Source organism: Planococcus citri, chromosome 3 (genome assembly GCF_950023065.1).
Source record: "Planococcus citri chromosome 3, ihPlaCitr1.1, whole genome shotgun sequence".
Lineage (NCBI taxonomy): Eukaryota > Metazoa > Arthropoda > Insecta > Hemiptera > Pseudococcidae > Planococcus > Planococcus citri.
In genome coordinates, this window is record NC_088679.1 from 69828510 (window position 1) to 69852582 (window position 24073).

General features: G+C 35.3%; 4 protein-coding genes and 1 long non-coding RNA gene across 5 annotated transcripts; 1 reads left to right on the plus strand and 4 right to left on the minus strand.

Annotated features, from left to right (window-relative positions):
* Positions 1-2206: 2206 nt before the first annotated feature.
* On the minus strand, positions 2207-4864 carry LOC135838660 (heat shock 70 kDa protein cognate 4-like). Its single transcript, XM_065354387.1, has 5 exons — positions 4464-4864; positions 4147-4365; positions 3886-4034; positions 3595-3804; positions 2207-3517 (listed from the first exon to the last, which is right to left on the minus strand). Exons 2-5 carry the CDS (start codon positions 4349-4351, stop codon positions 2498-2500), a joined length of 1584 nt encoding a protein of 527 aa, XP_065210459.1. The 5' UTR covers positions 4352-4365; positions 4464-4864; the 3' UTR covers positions 2207-2497.
* A 3414-nt stretch (positions 4865-8278) lies between these two features.
* LOC135838666 (heat shock 70 kDa protein cognate 4-like) lies at positions 8279-10912 on the minus strand. The gene is made up of 5 exons (XM_065354394.1): positions 10656-10912; positions 10316-10538; positions 10047-10195; positions 9771-9980; positions 8279-9701 (listed from the first exon to the last, which is right to left on the minus strand). Exons 2-5 carry the CDS (start codon positions 10524-10526, stop codon positions 8667-8669), a joined length of 1605 nt encoding a protein of 534 aa, XP_065210466.1. The 5' UTR covers positions 10527-10538; positions 10656-10912; the 3' UTR covers positions 8279-8666.
* Positions 10913-13125: 2213 nt separating this feature from the next.
* On the minus strand, positions 13126-14844 carry LOC135838662 (endoplasmic reticulum chaperone BiP-like). The gene is made up of 3 exons (XM_065354390.1): positions 13704-14844; positions 13457-13563; positions 13126-13356 (listed from the first exon to the last, which is right to left on the minus strand). Exons 1-3 carry the CDS (start codon positions 14699-14701, stop codon positions 13331-13333), a joined length of 1131 nt encoding a protein of 376 aa, XP_065210462.1. The 5' UTR covers positions 14702-14844; the 3' UTR covers positions 13126-13330.
* A 6698-nt stretch (positions 14845-21542) lies between these two features.
* Positions 21543-22227, minus strand: LOC135840651 (heat shock 70 kDa protein-like). Its single transcript, XM_065357276.1, has 2 exons — positions 22219-22227; positions 21543-22121 (listed from the first exon to the last, which is right to left on the minus strand). Exons 1-2 carry the CDS (start codon positions 22225-22227, stop codon positions 21543-21545), a joined length of 588 nt encoding a protein of 195 aa, XP_065213348.1.
* A 61-nt stretch (positions 22228-22288) lies between these two features.
* On the plus strand, positions 22289-22742 carry LOC135838664 (uncharacterized). Its single transcript, XR_010557459.1, has 3 exons — positions 22289-22454; positions 22536-22628; positions 22714-22742. It is a non-coding gene; the product is annotated as an uncharacterized LOC135838664 (long non-coding RNA).
* Positions 22743-24073: the final 1331 nt, after the last annotated feature.

Below are 24073 nucleotides of genomic sequence, written 5' to 3' on the forward strand. Positions count from 1 at the left end.
CCTGGAATTACTCGAGACCTTTTAGCAATGTTTTTTCTGTTCTGTTTAACAAAAAAAAGAAAAAAAAAAAAAAACATATCAGAGGAAACGTGACAGTATATATTTTGTATAATAGAGACAAACTTGAGGTAGTTAAGATGTTTATAAAAATGTTTGTCTACGATTTTAAATCTTTGTTCGGCTATTATGTACTACATCATCCCATTCACGTTTCTGTCGCCATGTATATTGACCGTGCGCCTTTGTTGTAAATGTAGCCAACGACCTAATGAGTGATCGACTACAGATGCCTCTACTTTGACACATGTATTCTACGTATTAGTCACGCATTTGAAATGAGGCAAATCTATCCTATACTACTCTTGTTTCAATTTTTATTTCGCCTGTCGTTAAATTTCAGCGCAGCGTGGATACGGATAGCCATTTACGATGGTAGTTGATCTGGTGAAGGAAGTTTATTTCTCAAGGCTATTTCATTTTCGTGTGTAGAACAACTGAACAACCGAATAAATCGACATAAATATTTGTGGTGGTAAAGAATGACGACTATATAAGACTAAAATCTTACGAGAGAGGAGATGAGAGAATGATTTTACAACCTAAGCTAAGTTTTTCAACTTGTAAAAAAAAGTAAATATGTAGGTACCTACCTACACTTTTCAATTTGTCACCTCATCAAGGCTCGAATTCGTGATTCACTGACCCTAATCAATTCGATGAGTCGAATTCATACTAAGATTATATTTTTCAACTACGGCATTCTCGGACGATTTAAAAATTGCCGGTGGCTCCTGGCTCGAAATCGGCTGCAAAATGGTGGAAATTATTTCGGGGGGGGGGGAGGTCATTACAAAAGGTAGACAAAGTTTTGAGTAATTTGTCGCAAAAATTGACGATTGTAGAATTTTTTTTAAATTCGAGATTTTTCAACTTGTAAAAAAAATCATTTTCTCAACTGTCATCTTGGATTTGAAATTCGCTGGCTCTAATCCACTAGGAATATCGAATTTATGATAGAATTAAATTTTCAGCTATCGGAATTGATTGATTGCAACGCCTTCTATTTGAAATTACTGGTGAAAAGTCAAATATTGCTGGAGGCTCCAGATCGGCTGGAAATAATGACGACAATCTATTCCGGAGATCGACTTTAGCATAAAAACCGAGTTCATTTTGATTTCATTGCTTGCTCTTTTTGTCGAAAATTAATGTTACCAATACTTAGAAAGTTTCTACCATTTTCAAAAATTCGCCAAAAATCAAAGTCAACTTCATCGTCCGGGTAACATGCTCTTTCAGTGAGCCAAATTTCAACTCTATTGAAGTCGATGAGTTGTAAAAGTTCCCATTGTTAGGTACATAATTAATAAACATTTACATTTTACAAAAATAGATACGAGGTGAATTTGAGTGCATAGCATAGTGTGAATCACAAAAATCACACAGCTGACACGGCAGTATTATTTTACGCAGTTTCGGGCTTTACTCAGCAAATTAAACTGGTTCAGGAGCCCTACCATGTTGCCATGTCTCATCACACCCCACTTCGCCACTGTAACATTCCTGACCACACCACACTATAGATAATATACGCCAAAAAAAAACCTTCGGTCGGAATTAATCATGTTTGGGTTCACCCATTTTTTTCGCTATTTGAATGAGCTACAGATATTTGCAGGCTATTTGATTTGTTCGTGTCCATGTTATTTTTAGGGAATATTAGAATATTACGTACCTATTTTGAAAATTCGAAAACCAGTACAAGACCTTCAATTTCAAATTTGCTAATGAATAGTTGATATTTGTGTTTTGTGCTATCCAACTCATAGTGAAAAACCTGGAAAAATCAATCGTGACTGACGTGAGAAGTTTTAGTTCCCTTGCAACATACCCGGTAATGCATGGCCAATTTTGAGTTTCACATATCTAATGTAAGCTTGATTGAAAGAGATCTTGTGAAAAAAACAATTCAAAATAATTTCTCTTCTCAGATCTGTTAGCTCGCGAAATTATTTCATAAAAAATTGTACAGTTGATATCCCGAATATGCGCTAGGTAGGTAAGGTACCTAATACCTTCACATTTTTATTTCTATGCCCATCATTACCAACTGGGCAAATGCACACGTAAAAATTAGGCATACCTACCTACTTGGAGAAGGAGAATTTTCGAAACATGAATTGAATACAAGAATATAAATGATGCAGTGTCATAGTTATATGTATAATTTCTATTCAAAATGAATTTCAAGATTTTCACAACCCTCGCGGAAAAAAATCAACGCGCAAGTAGGAACAAAATAACACATTTAACAAACATTATGACTCTCAAGCAAAATACTTGATCTGAAAAATACATATAAAAATTCACAACTAATCTATAATATATATAAAACGAAATGAAATCAAAACAATAAGTTATGGGACCTACGTCCTACATATTGAAATATGATAAGCAAAAATTAAAATTAAACGTATGCATTTCACAGCAGCACGGTTCACAGGTATCTTTTAGCGTCTTGAACCATGCGGTTAATTTGCTGTTGAGTAAGACGACCTTCATCACGCTTAATGCTAATTTGATTGGAATTACCGGTTGATGATTCGACAGCGGTTACGTTTAAAATACCATCAGCATCGATGTCAAATGTCACATCGACATTTATTACACCGGCACGTCTTGAAGGGATGTCCTCAAGTGTGAATTGACCAAGTAAATGGTTATACTTCGTTTCAGGATACTCGCCTTCGAATACTTTGAAACATATTTCAGTTTGATAATCGTATATCGTGGTGAAACCATCCGTTATTGTAGCTGGAATAGATGTATTACGTTTGATGACCACTGACATTCTATGGTCATACCCCACACTAATACCTAACGACAATGGCGTAACGTCTTTCAACACTAAATCCCGCACGATATTCGATTTGTCGCCGTTAAGTATGGCAGCTTGAACGGCGGCTCCGTAGGCTACAGCTTCATCCGGATTGACAGATTTGTTCAACGTCTTTCCCACGAACAAAGCTTCCAACATCCTTTGTATTTTCGGGATTCGAGATGATCCGCCAACTAAGATCACTTGATCGATCTGACTTTTATGGATATTAGCATCTTGAATTGCTTTTTCAACCAGGGACATTGCTTTTTGAAAGAAATCAATGTTCAATTCTTCGAAACGAGCTCGCGATATAGTAGAATAAAAGTCGATGCCATCGCACAGAGAATCGATTTGGATATTGGCCATCGTAGTTGATGATAAAGTTCTCTTTGCTAGTTCGCATTGGGTTTGCAGGCGACGAAGAGCTCTCTTGTTCTGACTGATATCTCTCCTGTATTTACGTTGAAATTCTTGAACAAAATGCTCAACCATTCGGATGTCGAAATCTTCGCCTCCCAAGTGAGTATCGCCGGCGGTTGAAATAACTTCGAATAAACCTTGTTGGATGGTTAAAATAGATACGTCGAAGGTTCCGCCACCGAGATCGAAAATCAAAACCGTTTGTTTGCCGGAGCGCTGAACAAATAGAGATGAATTAGTCGATTGATGTATAGGAAAAGTTCACTACGTATAATAACAATACCCATACGTACTTTATTCTCTAAACCGTAAGCGAAACCAGCGGCAGTAGGTTCGTTAATAATACGTAATACATTTAGACCGCAGATAGTACCAGCATCTTTTGTGGCCCGTCTTTGAGAATCGTTGAAATACGCTGGAACGGTGATAACAGCCTTTCTGATTGTTTTACCAAGATACGCTTCGGCGGTCGCTTTCATTTTTTGTAATATCTTCGCGGATATCTGTGATGGATTACAGATAAATTAAAAGTCATGAAGCATCGAACGACTAGAAAATATCAAAATTCTGAGTCTCTGACTTACCTCTTCAGGAATAAACATCTTATTATTGCCTTGGATATCAACTACGATTGCTGGTTTGTTTTCATTATTACGAACTCGAAAAGGCCAGTGCTTCATATCGTCCTGAACAGTAGTATCATGAAAATTACGGCCCATCAATCGTTTAACATCTGCACACAAATATTTACGTACTTAGCGTAGGTATTGCACTTTAAATAAATTAAAACACACAACACGACGACGTGTGTCGATGCAAAATCGAATACAAAATTTGAAACTTACCATAAATGGTATTTTTCACATTACTTGCTACTTGATTTTTCGCAGCTTCTCCTATTAACAATCCTTCTTCGGGAGAAAATGCCACGTAACTGGGCGTTATTCTGTTGCCTTGATCGTTTGCGATAATCTCAATTTGGCCATGCTGTAATACAGCAACGCACGAGTACGTAGTACCCAAATCTATACCGATAGCTGGAGTGCCCATTTTTGTACTGGTACCTGTTGTAATAATACAAACATAAATTCACTAGTACCAGGCTGTACAAGTACTACATAAAATAGCTAAACTAAAACAAAAATGTCAAGCCAAAACATACCAAATTTTTATACTCGTGGGTAAATATCGGATACTTGAATCTCTTCCTTCTGTTTCCTTCTGCTTGCACGATGAAAGTTGAAACACTGAGATGAGATTCAACCAACGAAAAAATATTGTACTAATCAGTAATCACGAATTACGTACTCAAATCGATCGAATAAATACCACCAGAAAATTACAAAATCACGCTTGGTAATACAGTATAAAATTACACGAGTACTAGATTTTCAAATGAAGAATGAGATGAGTTGAGATATAACAATTAACATTTACAAAGTTATTGCATTTCAAAAGAAAAAACTGAAACTGATAATCTGAACAACAACAACATCGACTCCTCTGACTGTGTCAGTGTGTCTGTTCAGGTGTTCACTGTTGTCTGTAAAACGCCTAGAACCAGTTGCGAGTTGCAGTAATAACCGTGTGGGGTGGAAAGGAAAGAGGATGTACAATCGGAAACGTTCGGATACGCTCGGAATACTTTCGTTTAGAGATGATGAGAATTGAAGGGCCTGATGGAAGAAGGGCCTCCTAGCTCGGCCGGAGGCCCTTTTTCCTCCTTTTGGTGATTTGAGTTCCTTGAAGTCTTTACTATCTTTACTACCTTCGGTGTGAGTTTCAGTTCATGATCTTGTTCCTACAGCAAGCTACAAGATGTTTTATTCATATCTCTTTGAATAAAACATCTGAACATCTCAATTGGCGTACCGCCATACCGTAGGTACGTACGTGTTACAGTTTCATAAAAATTGATCTGGAGGCGAAAGGAAGCATACTATGTACAAAAATTTCAAGTAAACAAAGTTGTAGAGAATTAAATTTCCAATCGACATAATGTCGTTAGTTTTTTTCTAAATGCTTAGTTTTCGATTTATATCACGTAAAAGATGAATGTGAATGAAAATCAAAATCAGCTTAAATGGAAAAAATTGATCTGGAGGTGAAAGGAAGCATCCTAAGAAAATTTCAAGTATACAAAGTTGTAGAGAATTAAATTTCCAATCGACGTAATGTCGTAAGTTTTTTTCTAAAATGCTTAGTTTTCGATTTAATCACGTTAGAAGATGAAGTTAATGAAAATCAAAATCAACTTATGGAAGAAGGGCCTCCGACGCGAGTTTTTAAATCTCATTTTTTTCGAAGGATGTGGATAAATTATTTGACGGGTGATGGTCAATACTTGTTGCTGACACTTCAAATAAAGAAAAAACACCTACCTCAAATTAATACGTTGAGTAGTTTTCAATTGGCAACAAAAGTAAAACTTTGAACGCGTTTTTCTCAAAACTATGTTTTTCCGAGGGAGCCCTTCTTCCATCAGGTCCTTCAATTTTTCTTAGAGCACGAAGGAATTTTTCGCCTCCACTGAAGTTTCTGAAAATTTATGTGGTGGAATTCTGAAAAATGTCTAGTAACTTTCGATTTATTAATTAATCCATTAATTCCATAGAAATTTACGAAGAAAAGTTGTCGTAATGGCGAGAAAAGTGTAAAAAAAATTTGATTTTTGCGAAATACCTAAACCTAATAATTGATAACATTTTTTAAAATGAAGAAAAATTTCAAGAATTTGTAAGTAATTGGATATTTAAAAAAAAACAACAACAACAACAACAAAATGTTCATACCTAATATGCAAAAGTTCTCTACTTGATACGATTTATTATTTATTTATTTTTCAAAATACGTAGGTATGAAGTGAATTACAAGGGAGGAAATTCATTGAAATACGTAGACGTGTGTGCATTTTTTAATAGAATTATTTGAATTTGAAATAGGTATAATTTACTCTTTTTACTCATTCTGAATTGAAGTTTCAAAAACACGTTTGTATACATTATGTATAGAAGAGAAGTGAAAATAAACAAATGTCAATTAAAATCTGATAAGCTTGATGTTCCGAATTCCGATGTTCGAAAAACATCACTCATAAATCAGAGATATTTGTTTTTCTTTCAAAATATGCATTATGCACAAATCATGATTTATGAATAAGTATCATAAAATCGACTTGAAAGTTCGAATTTTAATTTTCCTTTCTAAGTACAATACGCGTATTTCACTGGCTTTAAAAAAATATTAAAATTTCTGGCTGATGTATATTTTTTCATGCTCTTTGATCTAACTTTGTACAGCTCAAAATTTTTTGCGAGTGTTGGAGATAACTCCTTTGATAGGTACTTTAGTATTTTCAGAATTATTTTTCTCATGTACGCTGAACAAGAAAAAAAAACTGTTTTCATACTTTTCATCACGTATTTTATACGAAAAAAGGAGCTCTGGGATTTGGGTTTTACATTTTACAAGTTAGGTATATCATAGACAATATCCATGTAAATTATAAGCAAAATAAAATAAGTAAGGTACATATACGACCTTTTAAAAACGATTTTTTGTGCAAGCTGTTCTCAACTTTCTAGAATCTCTACTCACGAGAAGCTTGGAAGAGGGTGGTAAAATCGAAATACCTAGTATCAAAAATACATCACTAAGCGCAAGCGTTCATTGAAGTTGTGGAATTTCATTTTTCAATTATTTTTGGCTAATTTTTGAAAGTTCAAATACCCATTTTCCATTTTAAAATGAAAAATTGATAAATTGAAGTATACTTCACCAAATTGTAAACGACAATTATGCTATTTTCTTCTGTGCTTATAATTTTTAAGAAAGGTGCATATTTTAAGAAATTTAAACCTCCGAAGGATTCGTAATTTTTCGATGGTCTACCTACCTAAAATTTATTTTCTGCGCCACCATAGTAAAAGAAAATAGTAAAATAATTATTCTGATTTGAAGTTTTTTTTTTATTTTATGTTTTTTTTTTTCACTAGGTACTTTACGTGTGTATTATTATGTACCTATCTATGGTTCATACTCGAATTCCACGGGTATTAGGCCGATCGAAAATAGAATGATTTTCAGAATAAAATTCCAAAATCGTCAATTTCTGCGACAAACAGCTCAAAATCTTGCCTATCCCCTAAAGTCGACCACTCCAATGAATTGGTACCATTTTTGGCGAAGTTTTGAGCAATTTTTTGCAAAAATTGACGATTTTGGAATTTTTTTACAATTTGAGATTTCGCTGGAAGCTCCAGAGCGACTGAAAAATAGTAGAAATCGATTCGGGGGATTGGCCTTTAAAGGGTAGACGCAGTTTTGAGTAATTTGTATAGCAAAAATTTATGACGTTGGATTTTTTTTCAATTTGAGGTTTTTCAACTTGTAAAAAATACTTTCACTTTTCGACTGTCATCTTGGATTTGAAATTCGCCGGCTTTAATCTGATCGAAATGCCGAACTCATGACAGGATTACATTTTCAGCTCCCGAAGTTGATTGCAACACCTTCTAGAGCAATTTGAAATTACTGGAGAACCGAGAAAAGTCAAATTTTTCTGGAGGTTCCAGATCGGCTGGAAAATGGCGACAATCGATTCGGGAGATCGCCTTTAGCATTTAAACAGAGTTTTAGATTTTCATCTTGATTGCATTGTTTACTCGTTTTGTCAAAAATTAATATATACAAATACTCACAATAGGAAATTTCCACAATTTTCAAAAATTCGCCAAAAATCGAAAAGACGACTTCGTCTTGAAAGAAAAATTGTAAAAAAAAAAAGAATGCAAATAATTTCTCTTCTATGAAAATTTACAGATTGCGAATATGCGCTAGGTAAGTACCTAATACCTATACATTTTCAATAATTCTATGCCCAATGTCTATCATTATCAACTGGGCAAATGCACACGCAAAAATTAAGCATAACCTAAACTTGGAGAATTTTCAAAAAATGATTTGAGTACAATAATATCAATAATTCGTTATACGTATATTTTTCATTTATAATGATGAATTCCAAGACTAAGAAATAACATATTTGAACATGATGATGATTCTTAAGCAAAATATTTACGTCTAGAAAAAATTCAAAGTTTCAACCGATCTATCTTCTACATATAATATATGGAAAAAAATCAACGCGCAAGTAGCAACAAAATAACATATGTACGTAACAAACATGATGACTCTCAAGTACAATACTCAACTCTGAGAAAAATAAAAATCCTCAATTAATTTATAATATATATGATGATTTTTTAAATCTTTAATTAAATCAAAATAATAACTTTGTCATAATAACAGAATCAAGTACTCATCAAAATATGATAAGCAAAAATTAAAATTAAACGTATGCCTTTCACAGCACCACGGATTTCAGACATCTTTCAGCGTCTTGAACCATACGGCTAATTTGTTCTTGTGTAAGACGACCTTCATCACGCTTAATACTAATTTGATTGGAATTACCGGTTAATCTTTCCACAGCGGTTACATTTAAAATACCGTCATTGTCGATGTCAAATGTTACATCGACTTTTGCTACACCGGCAGGAGCAGAAGGCACATTCGTAAGTGTGAATTGGCCAAGTAAATGGTTATACTTTGTTTCAGTATACTCGCCTTCGAATACTTTGAAACATAATTCAGTTTGATAATCTTCTACCGTGGTGAAACCATCCGTTATTCTAGCTGGAATGGATGTATTACGTTTGATGACCACAGCCATTCTCTTTTCATATCCCACCATAATACCTAACGATAATGGCGTAACGTCTTTCAACACTAAATCCCGCACGATATTCGATTTGTCGCCGTTAAGTATGGCCGCTTGAACGGCGGCTCCGTACGCTACAGCTTCATCCGGATTGACAGATTTGTTCAATGTCTTTCCAAAGAACAAAGCTTCCAACATCCGTTGTACTTTTGGGATTCGAGATGATCCGCCAACTAAGATTACTTGATCGATCTGACTTTTATGAATATTGGCATCTTGAATTGCCTTTTCAACCAGGGCCATTGCCTTTTGAAAGAAATCAATGTTCAATTCTTCAAAACGAGCACGAGAGATCTGACTATGGAAATCAATCCCATCGCAGAGAGCATCGATTTTGATTTCGGCCATCGTAGTTGATGATAAAGTTCTCTTTGCTAGTTCGCATTGGGTTTGCAGGCGACGACGAGCTCTCCAGTTCTGACTGATATCTCTCCCGTATTTACGTTGAAACTCTCGAACAAAATGATCAACCATTCGATTGTCGAAATCTTCGCCTCCCAAGTGAGTATCACCGGCGGTTGAAATAACTTCGAATGAACCTTGTTGGATGGTTAAAATGGATACGTCGAAGGTTCCGCCACCGAGATCGAAAATCAAAACCGTTTGTTTGCCGGTACGCTGAACAAATCGAGACGAATTAGTCGATTGTTGTCAAGGAAAAGTTTACTAACTAATACCAATACGTACTTGATTTTCTAAACCGTAAGCAAAGCCAGCTGCAGTAGGTTCGTTGATAATACGTAATACATTCAAACCGCAGATAATACCGGCATCTTTTGTGGCCCGTCTTTGAGAATCGTTGAAATAAGCTGGAACTGTGATAACAGCCTTCCTGATTGTTTTACCAAGATACGCTTCGGCGGTCGCTTTCATTTTTTGTAATATCTTCGCGGATATCTGTGATAGATACACTATAAGTCATAAAGCATCGAACGACAAAAAAATGTCAACACTTTGACTTACCTCTTCAGGAAGAAACATTTTATTAGTGCCTTGGAAATCAACTTTGATTTTTGGTTTGTTCTCATGATTAATGACTTGAAAAGGCCAGTGTTTCATATCGCCCTGAACAGTAGTATCGTTAAATTCACGTCCCATCAATCTTTTAACATCTGCACAAACGATAAACAAATATGTGTATTGTGTAGTTGTATTGCACTTTGAATAGATTAAAGATTAAACACATGAAACGTGTGTCGATGCAAAATCGAATACAAAATTTTCAAACTTACCATAAATGGTATTTGTCACGTTCCTCACTGCCTGATTTTTCGCAGCTTCTCCTGTCAACAATCCTTCATCGTGAGAAAATCCCACGTAACTTGGCGTTATTCTGTTTCCTTGATCATTGGCGATAATTTCAATTTTTCCATGCTGTAAAACAGCAACGCACGAGTACGTAGTACCCAAATCTATACCGATAGCTGGAGCTGGAGTGCCCATTTGTACTGGTACCTGTTGTAATATTACAAACACAAATTCACTAGTACCTTGCCACTTTATTTATCATCTTCATGTACAAGTACTACATTCCAAAAGTGGCTAAATTACAACCAAAATGCAAAAACATACCAAACTTTTACAGGTAAATATCAAGTACTTGAACCCTTTTCCGGTTTTTACCACGTTGCACGATGAAACAATGAGATTCAATTCAACCAACAGAAAATTGTACTACTCACGATCACGAACGTACTCAAATCGATGGAATAAATACTATCAGAAAATTAAAATTAACACTGGTAATAATTATTATAAATTACATGAATAGTTTTTCAATTTCAAATGAGAAAACTGAAAAGGAACAGATTCTTCTGTTCAACCAAGGATGTCTCCTCTCGTAGACTTAAGACTTAAGAGTTAAGAACTCGCGCTTTATAGTTTCTAGAATCTACGAAGTATGATTTCGATTTGTTACCTTTTACCGGCTTTTCGCTTGGTCTTACCGTTAGCTTGGTCCCAGTTCTCTCTTTGCCGCACCGCATCGGGGTGTGTGACGTAATGAGGCGGAGTTCTCCGCTGTAATTTCAAATACACGTGTGTTTGTGTTGATTCTTCCTTTGTATTTGTAAGCGACTAAGCGTGAGTTACTTGTTACTTTACTACAAATTTTTATGGTTTAAAAAAAAAACACAGGGAGATGCGTACGTGATTTATTCCAGAACAATCGCTTAGAAAATGTTATACTTACTAATCAAAAAAAGAAAAAAAAATTTAAACAAAAATTCAACGTTTTACGTAAGTAGTGTTGAATTGAATGGGAAAAAAATAAAAATTATAAAGGTTTTCTTCAGTTATGGTTTAGTATTACTTTTTTTTTCAATAAAAAAGGACAAAATGTATACCTACGATTTTTAAACATGACAAATTTTTAAAAATGTGATAATTACAGCACAAGTGACAAGGGTCAAAAGAAAAATGAAATGTTTTAAACATGTTTAAAACACGTTTAAAACAAATGAAAAAAACAGAACGATGTTTTAAACAAAACAGCCGTTTAAAACTTTTTTGTTTTAAACGTGGTTTTTTTCAACTCTAATTTCCTAAAAAAAAAAGTTTGAGGAGCTCATTGCAAAAATAGCCCTTGTCCAAAATGAAAATAAAAAAAAACAAGACAAAAAACCGCTGTAAAGTCCTGATGAATTGGTATAGTGTATTCAAAGCGATTTTTTTATCAACCTGAGTAATTCTTGTTACTCTCAGAAAAACTTTTAGAGGGCTATCATACTGATGCATCCATACAATGCAGTGGAGAAAAGAACCTCCCCAATTTTTTTGCGAAGTGACAAGGGCTATTTTTGCAATGAGCTCCTCGTTTTTTTTTTTTTTTTTTAGTTTCTTGTTGAAAAAAAGTGAAACTGAACAAACTGTATTTTTAGAGACAAATTTTGTGTTTTGATTTCAGTTTTTCAATATTTCTTGAGCTTTATACCTATTTTATGACGTCACATCTTAAAAATTGATGTCTGGTGAACCCAAAAATAAATGAATTTGTAGGTATTTAAAAGTTAAAACACATTTTCACATAGTTTTAAAACAATTTGTTTAAAAAAAAAACACGTTTTTGTACAACCCTGGGGTATACCCTATTTTGAATAAAATTTCCGCCCGTGAAATATTTATTTATTTCGTTGAATTGAGATTTTTTTGAAGCTTCATTCATTTCTTCAAAAAAATGCTTCAAAAGTTCATATTAACGTTGGTATACAAAGTAATAATAGGTGCGATACTACATGGTGAGTAATTATTCAATTAATTATGTACCTAAGCGTTATTTATTTTTTTTTTTTCAATTGAAAAAAGAAAAAAGAATGAGTGTCTATCGCTGAATTCATCATTTTCAAATATGTACTTCAATTTGATTATTTTTTTAATTTCTTTCGTTGAATTAAAAAAAAGTACCTAGATACCTACATATCTTCTTCAAAAATATGTTGCACTCTATTTGAGGGGTATGTTTAAAGAACAATTACTCACATATAAGTAGTTTTAAATGGAGAAAAAAAAATATTCAATTTCCTAAAAGTAAATTATTTCACGAGAACAATGTCATCATCAACGATGAAATTATTATCTACAAGTAGGTACAAATACTTTTGAAATTTAATTTAATTTTCATTGTTTCTTCTGTATTAGCTTTTGATTTTCAAAATTTAATTTTTTGTAGCATTTTTTGATTATTATAGGTAATAACGAATTTGGAGAAAAATTAACATCATCCATATCTATATCTAAATGTTCAACATTCCAAATGTGATCTCATTTCACCACGTTATTTTAGCATCCTGTAAAATTTCATTTCATGAACGATGGCTGTTGTTCTTTAGTTTGAAATAATTAATTTGCCTCCAATTTGTATTTCATTTCTATTTATGTAGAAAGAAAATGATAGTAAAAATGATTTACTTATTATTTTTATTGTGACGGTTTGTTTTCAATTTGTTTCATCTATATTTTTGAAGAAAAAAAAGCATCTTTGCTTTAGAGAAAGGAGAGGATGTGAATTGCTATAACGTCAGATCTACCAATACCGTACATACGTACATGAATAATTTTGGTAAATAAATTTTTCATTCATTACGACTACTTTTTATTAGCCTAAATAGAAATTGGCACAAGCAGAAATAATATAAAACAATACATAGACGTAGAGTAAGGAAGCTATACGTAACATATCTACGTACTTAGATAGGCAATGGGTATGCAAGTATACCTATTTTGAAACAATATCCGTTCATCACAGATATTTACGATTGATTTAACCTCTGATTCGCTGCAATAAAATCAAAACAGATATAAGAATGAATTGGCAAATTTTTCATTGCACTCTTTCTTCATACACATGCATACTTAAGTCTCGTACTTGTACTTACCAAGATCAATAAGAGATTTTCTCGCTTTTGTAAGAGTCAGCCAAAACATATTTCCAACTTCCTGGTCTACTTGGCATTTGTCGGGATGATATTTAAAACTCACTTTCCTGTAAATTCAATTTAAAAAATATATCGTAAAACGTACTTATTATATGTAGAAATCACAAACTATTCAACTCAATTTTCGCAAAGAAACAAAAGCAAAAAATTCACAAAATATAAAAAAGAACGCGTTAGATCTATTTACCTGAAAGCTCTTTCGATATCGTTCAAAGAAGCATTTTTTTCAACGTTTAATATTTCGTAATATTTGTCTTCTTTTTTACCAGAATAGTTAGCTATCGAAATGATCACGTCAAATACGGTTTTCAATTCTTCGTGCTTAAGTTCATACACTCTTGTTTCAAGAGTCCGGTCAGAATCCTCCAACCAGACAATGGTTTCCTCGCATTTCTTCAAAATGATGTTTTTATCGGATTCGTCGATTTTATTTTTCAATTCCGGATCTTCCACGATGCTCTTGACATCGACACAGTACGATTCTAAAGAATTCTTGGCGAGTAATGCAGCCTTCCGTTTTTTTTTCAAGACTCGACATTCTTCGGCATCTTTTATCATACGTTCTATTTCATCCTTACTGAGACGACCGCGATCATACGAGATGGTAATTTGTCGGGAGTTGCTTGTTGATTTTTCGACAGCGGTCACGTTTAAGATACCGTTAACATCGATTTCCAATGTGACATCGATTTCAGCAACGCCGGCAGGTGCAGGAGGGATACCGGAAAGAGTAAATTTACCAAGCAAATGATTATCTTTCGTAAAATCGTATTCGCCTTCATATACGTCGATACTTGCTTTGGTTTGATTATCATATGATGTGAAAAAAGGCTTTGTTAGTTTGGCAGGAATTAAAGTATTACGTTTAATTACTTTACACATCTTAAGATCAGGCCCATTTCTGTTTTTAACAGCAAGGCCTAAAGACAAGGGTGTAACGTCAAATAGCACCACGTCTCGCACCTCCTCCACGCCGTTCAGTATGGCTGCTAGCGCGGTAGCTCCGTATGCTACCGCTTCATCCGGATTGATGGATTTGTTCAATTCCTTTCCGTCGAAGATATCTCGCAACATTTTCTGTATTTTGGGATCACGAGACGAGCCTCCCACTAAAACAACATGATCAATTTGAGTTTTGTCGATTCGATTTCCAACATTTTGGATCGCGTTTTCGACACATTCCATTATTTTTTGAAAGAAGTCAGCATTTAACTCTTCAAAACGAACGCGAGTAATCGAACTGTGAAAGTCGATACCATTTTTCAGAGAATCGATGTCAATTCTGGCAATTGTAGCAGATGTTAAAATTCTTTTCGCTTTTTCACACTCGACTTTTAATCGACGGCGTGCTTTTTTGTCATTGAAGAGATCGTCATGGTGATCACGTATGAATTCTTGAAGAAAGTGATAGAACAATCTGTCATCAAAATCTTCGCCACCCAAGTGAGTATCGCCGAAAGTTGAGATTACTTGGAAAACGCCGTTATCAATGGTCAAGATGGAGACATCGATAGTTCCGCCACCGAGATCGAAAATTAATACTTTTTGTTCGTTGGACATCTAAAGAAAATTGTCACGAATTAGGTGAGCGAATATGGATACACACTTGAGCAGAAATTGTACATCTACCTGTAGATAGGTAATTCACAAAAATCAACACGGTTTGTTCTTACTAAAAATTTCGCGTACCTACCTACCGAATTTAATTTTAACTCAAAGTCTAATTTTTACTTCAATTACCTACTTCTTTACGTGTGAACGATAAAAGCTAGAGCTTCGAATTAGAACCCAAATTTATTGGAAGAGCATAAAATTCTAAAATATTTTAGTTTTTGAAACACCTAACTCCTAAGTAAATGCTCGCTGAAAATATCGAGTAATTTCAATGTAAAGTTGACGTACGTTCAAAATCCGAAAATAAAAACAAAAATCGTTATGGCATAAAATTTGAAAACACTCAAGTACACCAATCATAAAATTACGGTGGAATCTTCTTTCAAGTGACGTCATGATGCTGGTGCAGAAAAGGGACGGCGTTGCTCCATTTGTTTCTCGAAAAACTGATTTTGGTGTAATACCTATCTTGTTGAAAAAATGAAAATAAAACATACTTACCAATCGTTTTTGCTGCCACGTAAACACTTTGAATACTTCAGCCAGAAATAAGTACCTATACGATGTTGAACAACAGCAGTTGAGTCCAACGGCCTACTCACGCTGGAGGAAGCCAACGAAGACATATTTCTTCAGGGACCCTCCTTTGCACTGGCACACTGTGTCAGCCAAGACCTCAGAATGTCCGCTGGGATAGCGAGGGACTTTGTCCGCCACTTTGGAGGCAGAGAGATGCTACTGACCCAACCACACAATGTGGGGGAAGTGGCAACTCTAAAGCGGAAAGTCGAAGGAACAGTGAGCCAGGGACATTATATAATATTCTGTGTCGTCACAAAAATCCATTACTACGACAAACCAACATATAAGGACTTCTCCCTTGGCATCCAAAATCTTGCCAGGGAATGTACCAGAAGAAAAATAAAAAAACTCGCTATCCCACGGATTGGATGTGGGCTGGACCAGCTTGACTGGGGCCAGGTACGGCCAATCATCGTAAGAGAGTTCAGGGAGATACCTATCAACATCAAGGTATGTAACTGGACCTCCCCTAACACCCGCTCTAAAACGAATTGATAGCACTTGTAAATAGATTATATAACAATGTAATAAAGTAAATATTCTCCCCAAATATATCTTATTTAATTTAATTTAATCTATATAGTACAATGTATGTATATTATTGTAGCACTACCCTAAGCTGAAGGATGGAAGAAACCTATGGTATGTGTCCATTCTCAGCATTCAAAATTACTCCAACGTTATCCACTATGTAAGGTGGGACCGAGTGTTCCCACTTTCACACATAAGAAATAATATCCTTTTGGACAATCCTACTCTAGGAGATCTCTTTCTGAGGTAGTTAAGGGTACAGTGGTGCCCGGAGACCTCCTAGGCCTACCCCAAAATGGGAGACGGGTCGGGGGTCGCTCCAAATCCGCGGAAGGGGGGAATGGGCTACATCCTAGGGTGACCACTCCCTCAACCCCGAAGTGGTGGGAGCGATTCTGGGATACTGCCTAGGAGCTCCGGGCCTTTGGCCTGGTGCTGGGGGGGTGGGTCAGCAGTCCCAACCAAAACTGGGGCCCCCCACTCACTGCGGCTCCAGGACCACTGGGTGGCCGAACCGTCCCCTCCCCCTCCTAGTTTTAAGCAAAATTGAAACACTCCTAATCTTGGCTTAGTTTAAGTTGTACATAGTTTTTATAGCTAAATTTTAGTATTAAGTTTGTAATTTAGTATTAGAATATACATCACCCTCCCCTTAAACTTAAGATTGTACTGGTATTATCTCTGCGGAAGGGGCGGGGCTTAGGCCCCGCCCCCTCACCGCAGGGATAAGTAATTATAAGATGTAAATATTATTCAAAATAAACCCTTTTTTTTAAAAAAAAAAAAAACAAAAAAAAATACGATGTTGAACCAAATTAGAATTCGTATCAACTATCAATCACGAATTAAATAACAAAAATACACACGATTCGCAGAAAAGGCTTATCATTTGTGTTCATGGTCGCTGAATGCTGACTCGCAACGGAACAGTAATCGATTTGACCGGATTAGTGATTTTTTTCAAAAAAAAGAGGACCCTTAGGTAACTGCCCAATCTCAAAACTTGGGGTTTCACAAGAGAGTCCGAAGATCTCAAAATTTCGATTTATAGTCAATTCCACCAATAAAGGAATAAAAATGTGTAAAAATAATTTTTAGAAATTACACAACACTCGAAGAGAAATGCCGAACCACTTGTGAAATAATCGCGAGTTGATAAGAATATGTGATTTTAAAATTAGGTATGTACTTATCAATTAGTCCGGACGTTATAGCATCAACTATCAAGTCATCTCATTGCATCTAACAACACATCAATACTCTTCGAAGCACATACGCCTACTGTGGATTTTCAATTTAAGTTACTAATAGCTAGAGATAGAGCAATTCTGTAAAAAATGTGTGCTGTCAGCTGTTTAGATGTCTGGATAGTGAGCTCCTATTCCAAGAAAATTTATGTAACTACTTACATATACCTACATACACGAACAGTCCATTATCTATTGTCTATCAAATTCAGAATTGTCTGATATTATTCACTGTCATCACTTTTCAATCGTGTTTTTTTTTCCTCATCATTAGAATTTATAAGACATGTCATTATTATACAGGGTGTTAAATAAATCGTGGGCAATAATTTCACAATAGATGCAACTCGAGTAGACGAACAAAAAACGTTATTATGATAAGTTGCCTATCTTGTAAAATGAAGGCGCTACGTGCTCAGCAAAACTAGAAATTTACTAATTTTGGAAAATTCATCAAAAATAAGAAAACGTTTGAATCATTTAAGTAATGCCCCTAACCCATAGTACTCGAGTGGACGAACAAAAACAGTTATTATGACCAATTGCCTATCTTCAAAATTAAAGGGGCAAACCTGATTCAAATTTTCCAAATTTTGAGTGCCCCAAATTTGAATTTTGAAATTGTGCTGGCCCCTTCAATTTTGAAGATAGGCAATTGGTCATAATAACTTTTTTTGTTCGCCCACTCGAGTACTATGGGTTAGAGACATCATTTGAATGATTCAAACATCTTCTTATTTTTGATGAATTTTTCAAAATTGGTAAACTTTAGTCCTAAATTGGGATAATTTCATCAATTTGCAGACAGTAAAAAAATGTTTGTATTATTTAAATGATGCCCCTAACCCATAGTACATGAGTGGATGAACAAAACAAGTTATTATGACCAATTGCCTATCTTCGAAATTGAAGGGTCCAGCACACTTTCAAAATTCAAATTTGGGGCACTCAAAATTTGGAAATTTTGAATCAGGTTTGCCCCTTCAATTTTGAAGATAGGCAATTGGTCATAATAACGTTTTTTGTTCGCCCACTCGAGTACTATGGGTTAGGGGCATCACTTAAATGATTCAAACGTTTTCTTATTTTTTATGAATTTTTCAAAATTCGTAAATTTTCAGTTTTGTGAAGGACGTAGCGCCTTCATTTTACAAGATAGGCAGCGTATCATACTTAATAACGTTTTTTGTTCGTCTACTCGAGTTGCATCTATTGTGAAATTATTGCCCACAATTCATTTAACACCCTGTATTTATTTTACAAGTTTAATTAGAGGTTCAAAAGTCTGTAAAAGTGAGTTTGATGAATTCCTCATATAAAGGAACCTTTACAATCCGTCGTCGGCAGGTCGGCACCGATCGAGTTGAAATTTGGTTCACTGAAAGAAAATGTTACCTAGAACGCCCAGACCTCAAAACCAAAATTTTCTACAAAAAGAGCAGACATAGGTAGAAATGAACTTTCCGAGCCGAATCGATTAGCACCATTTTTTCAGTCAATCTGGAGCCTTCAGCAAAAGTTTGCCGCATGCATGATGCAACAAAAACGAGCGTGGAAAAAGTGCAATTTTATAATTCAGAATTTCAAGTGCAATTTAAAGTGCATTAATTTTCATAGGCGTAACTGCTGCAGGTTGTTCCGCGAGTATGCATGCCTGGGCACGACCTACTGCTTGGTTTTTCTAAAGTAGTTAGTCCTTTTATTTAAAAATGAAAAAATCTAAAAAGTGGATAAATTACTGACTTTTTGGGAATTTTTTAAAAAACAAAAATTAATATCATTGGTTAAATTAAAATGCTATCCATGAAAAACGGATTTTTGTAGGACTGTAGGTACCTACTAGGTAGTTGAGAAGTCTCAAATTTCAAAAAATTCCAAAATCGTCAATTTCTGCAACAAAGTGCTCAACATTTGGCATCCCTTTCCCCTAAAGTCGATTCCCCGAATGAATTGGTACCATTTTTGGCAAAGTTTCAAGCAATTTTTTTTTGCAAAAATTGACGATTCTAGAATTTTTCACAATTTGAGATTTTGTTGAAAGCTCCAGATCGACTGAAAAATGGTGGAAATCAATTCGGGGAATTTGCCTTTAAAAGGTAGACGAAGTTTTGAGTAACTCGTTTGCAAAAATTGACGATGTTGTTTTTTTTTCAATTTGTGATTTTTCAACTTGTAAAAAAATACACTTTTCAAAACTGTCACCTTGGATTTGAAATTCGCCGGCACTTATCCACTCAGGATGTCGAACTTATGATAAGGTTAAATTTTCAGCTACCGAAGTTGATTGCATCACTTTCTAGAACAATTTGAAATTATTGGAGAAAAGTCAAATTTCGCAGGAGGCTCCAATCTGATCAGTTGAAAAATGGCAACAATCGATTCGGTATAGATTGACTTCAGCATACATATAAACCGAGTTTCAGGTTTTCATCTCTGTTGCATTGTTTGCTCGTTTTGTCGAAAATTAATATCTGCAATCTACGCCAATGGGACATTTCCATCATTTTCAAAAATTCTCCGAAAATCTAAAAGTCAACTTCATCGGCAGCTGAAAATTTGGTTCTCAGAGGGGCATCAATAAAATGATTCAAACATCTTATTTTAAAAGAATTTTTCAAAATAGGTAAATTTTAGTTCAAAAATGGGGTAATTTCTTCAATTTGCAGACAGTAAGAAAATGTTTGTATTATTCAAATCGTGCCCCTAACCCAAAGTACTTGAGTGGATGAACAAAAAATGTTATCATGACCAATTGCCTATCTTAAAAATTGAAGGGGCAAGCACAATTTCAAAATTCAAATTTGGGGCATTCAAAATTTGGAAGTTTTGAATCAGGTTTACCCCTTCAATTTTGAAGATAGGCAATTGGTCATAATAACATGTTTTGTTCGTCCACTCGAATATTATGGGTTAGGGGCATCATTTGAATGATTCAAACATTTTCTTATTTTTGATGAATTTTTCAAAATAGGTAAATTTCCGGTTTTGCGGAGCACGTAGCACATTCATTTTACAAGATAGGCAACTTATCATAATAACGTTTTTTGTTCGTCTCCTCGAGTACTATCTACATTTGAATTTAACCAGACGACTCCGGATTCATCCTGTATGTACCATTGGTATTCGGCAAACATTGGTCGCACTATCTGTCTTGAACATCAATATCGTCACCTAGATATTTGCAGCTATCATTTTCAAAAAAGAAAAGCAAAATCAACTTCCAGTGCACTTTTTCGTCAATGGATTGTACTCTAAAGAGCACGGTAAAAATGACAAAAATAAAATGTAATACCCTTTGATTTCTTCGTGTTCATGTTATTTTTAGGCTGCAGACATTTTGAAAATTCGAAACCCGGCAAAACCTCCAAATTTTCGATTGAACAGTTGAAATTTGTGTTTTGTGCTATCCTACTCGTAGTATGCAAAAAAAAAAAAAAAAAAAAATGAAAAAATCAGTCAGCAGTCACTAATGCATAGTGACTGGGAGGTTTTCATCTCGGTCTCTTTGCAACATAGATACGCGGTACCTACATTTGAGAAAAAAAGAATTCAAATAATTTCTCTTTTACGGAAATTTACAAGTCTGTCAGCTTGCCAAGTTATTCCACAAAACACTGCACAGCTGATATCCCGAATTTACGTAAGGTACATAGGTACCTAATACCTATACCTAACTACCTATAATAATGTATATTATTTTCATTTCTATACCTATCATTATCAATGTATGTATGTACTATAGGCAACTGCACACGCAAAAATTAGGCATACCTATACTTGGAGAAATATCAAAACATGGATTGAGTAAAAGAATATAAAATGATATATTTTTTGTTCATAATGAATTTCGTGATGACTCTTAGTCTTATCAAAAAGCTTTAACTAAAAAAAAAGAAAATATTAAACTAATCCGTAATTGTACATTAATATGATGATTTTTAAAATCTAGTTGACAAACCTAAAAAAATGAAATCAAGATAAACATTTGTCATAATTGAACTAAGTACTTATCGAAATATGATACGCAAAAATTAAAATCCAACGTCTGCCTTTCACAGCATCATGGTCTCCAGGCATCTTTCAGCGTCTTGAACCATATAGTCAATTGCCTCCTGAGTAAGATGACCGTCATCCCGCCTAATGCTAATTTGATTGAAATTACCGGTTGATCTTTCGACAGCGGTTACGTTTAAAATACCGTCGGAATCGATTTCAAAAGTCACATCGACTTGCACTTCACCAGCAGGTGCGCAAGGGATACCCTCAAGTATGAATTCGCCAAGTAAATGGTTATACATCGTTTCAGGATACTCGCCTTCGTAAACTGGGAAACGTATTTCAGTTTGATAATCGTCTAGCGCGTAGAAAACATCCGTTATTCTGGCTGGGATGGGTGTATTACGTTTAATGACCACACTCATGTGATCAAAGTATCTTCCAGAACCAATACCTAATGACAATGGCGTAACGTCTATCAACACTAAATCCCGCACGATATTCGATTTGTCGCCGTTAAGTATGGCAGCTTGAACGGCGGCACCGTAGGCTACAGCTTCATCCGGATTGACAGCTTTGTTCAACGTCTTTCCCCCGAATAAACCACGAGCGTCTGTTTTGTTATGTATAGCAGGCTGGGGCGGAATTTTTTTTTCTGGACTTAGTCGTTTTTTTCGGTTTTCGTCGTCGTCGTGTTATCAGCACGGTGTGTCTGTGTACTGTTCGTTATGCCGGTCTCATTAGATCGTTTTATTTTAGAATTCAGATTAGAATGTCACCATCAACACATAAATTAGTAAGTCGTATTTATTTGTTTTATTCGTTAATTATGTACATGTTGAATTGATTGTAACGTATTCACTTTTCTTATGTAGGCGTGTTCCTGGTCAGATTGTAGTAGCTCATTTACACGTAAAGATTCCTTACTTCGTCATATCAAAACAGTTCACAAAAATGAACGTGATTATGTAAGTTTTTTCAGTGTTTGTTATTGGTATAATATCAATATATCATCATTACCTACTTCCATATTTTTTTTTACTCATTAGGTGTGTGACCGACCAAAATGTGGACGCTCCTTTACCACTCGCTATCACCTCCGCCGGCATATCCTTTGTACACACTAGAAAGAACGTAATTTTGTGAGTATCATTTTTTCTTACATATCAGATCGTAGTATGTGTATTTATTTTTTGAATATTTGCTAATTGTTCTCTACTTTCATAGACTTGCAATCAATGTAGCAAAGCTTTTGGGCAGTGGGACATTTGACCCCTGTGCATTTGACCCATGCGACATTTGACCCACGATTTCAGCAATCCGCCATTTTTGAAAAACGACATTTGACCCATGCGACATTTGACCCATGTTTTTATCCATGTTTACAAAATACCAATGAGACATTTCACCCATGCGACATTAGACCCACAGTAAAATATAAAAATAAATCGACATTTCACCCATAGGACATTTGACCCACAGAAATGTAAAATAGAGACATTTGACCCATGGGACATTTCGCCCACAATTTGAAACGAAGTAGGACATTTGACCAGGGATGGAAGAGCCGGGAGCGAGCCGGAGCCAGAGTCTGAAAGAGCCGGATTTTTTGAGGAGCTAGAGCCAGAGCCAAGAGCCAAATAAATGAAAGTGCAGAAAAACATCACGAGCTCTCTTGCAAAAGAGCTCCTTATTTTACTCAAGAGAGCCATCATCATAAGGAGTCTTTAACCTGGAAAGAGCCAGAGCCGAGTGGGAGCCCACAAAATTTTTCAGGCTCTTTGGCTCCCTAAAAGTAGAGAAAAAAGTTGAAAAATGCGCACAATTTTATCAAAAATTCAACTTTTAACTCACATTTGTGAAGAAAATGAAGAATTTCTAAGTTTTTTTCCTCATTGAGAAATGAAATGAAAATAAATGCAGTGTATTTTCATTTTTTTCATCGTTTTTCACGAATTTTGAACTCTAATTTAAAGAGCCAAGAGCCAGAGCCAGAGCTGGAGTGGGAGCCGAGAAATTGGAAGAGGGAGTCGAGAGTCAAAGAGCGGAGTCGGAAAGAATTGAGGAGCGAGCAAGGAGCCAAAGAGCTCATGTAAAGAAAAAGTGCCAAGAGCCAAGAGCGAGCCAGAGCTGAAACTTGCGGGGAGCTGAGCCAGAGCCAAGAGCGGGAGCCCTGAATTCAAGGCTCTTCCATCCCTGCATTTGACCCATGCGACATTAGACCCACAATAAAATATAAAAATAAAATGACATTTGACCCATGCGACATTTGACCCACGGTATAATGTCAGTGTTGCAACCAATATGCCATGGAGAAAATTCTTTTTGAAATATTAATAATACAGTCAAATAGGAATTTCACCTGGAATAAGTTGGGGGGAAAATTTTTTTTGCACCAAAATGCTCAGGATGGTGTCCTAAATGACATACTAAAACCCACCCTAAATCCGCCTGGAGCTTCTCCCCCCCAGACCCACATTTGTGCCCCCCAGCACCGTTTTTCGCGATTTTCTCGCGAGCAGTTGATTTTGCGTCGAAAATAATCTTATTTTTGCGTTCTACGTCAAATTTCCGATCTAGTGATGTA

What these genes read in the sequence shown, in the direction of transcription:
- LOC135838662 (XM_065354390.1), bottom strand. Translation starts at nt 14,701, where the DNA reads ATGGAATGTGTCGAAAACGCGATCCAAAATGTTGGAAATCGAATCGAC. An exon ending in GATATCGAAAGAGCTTTCAG is followed by an intron (nt 13,564 to 13,703) that starts GTAAATAGATCT and finishes TTGAATTTACAG; the next exon opens with GAAAGTGAGTTTTAAATATC. An exon ending in AAAATCTCTTATTGATCTTG is followed by an intron (nt 13,357 to 13,456) that starts GTAAGTACAAGT and finishes ATTTTATTGCAG; the next exon opens with CGAATCAGAGGTTAAATCAA.
- LOC135838660 (XM_065354387.1), bottom strand. Translation starts at nt 4,351, where the DNA reads ATGGGCACTCCAGCTATCGGTATAGATTTGGGTACTACGTACTCGTGC. An exon ending in AGATGTTTATTCCTGAAGAG is followed by an intron (nt 3,805 to 3,885) that starts GTAAGTCAGAGA and finishes AATCCATCACAG; the next exon opens with ATATCCGCGAAGATATTACA. An exon ending in CTTACGGTTTAGAGAATAAA is followed by an intron (nt 3,518 to 3,594) that starts GTACGTATGGGT and finishes CTATTTGTTCAG; the next exon opens with CGCTCCGGCAAACAAACGGT.
- LOC135838666 (XM_065354394.1), bottom strand. Translation starts at nt 10,526, where the DNA reads ATGGGCACTCCAGCTCCAGCTATCGGTATAGATTTGGGTACTACGTAC. An exon ending in AAATGTTTCTTCCTGAAGAG is followed by an intron (nt 9,981 to 10,046) that starts GTAAGTCAAAGT and finishes TATCTATCACAG; the next exon opens with ATATCCGCGAAGATATTACA. An exon ending in CTTACGGTTTAGAAAATCAA is followed by an intron (nt 9,702 to 9,770) that starts GTACGTATTGGT and finishes CGATTTGTTCAG; the next exon opens with CGTACCGGCAAACAAACGGT.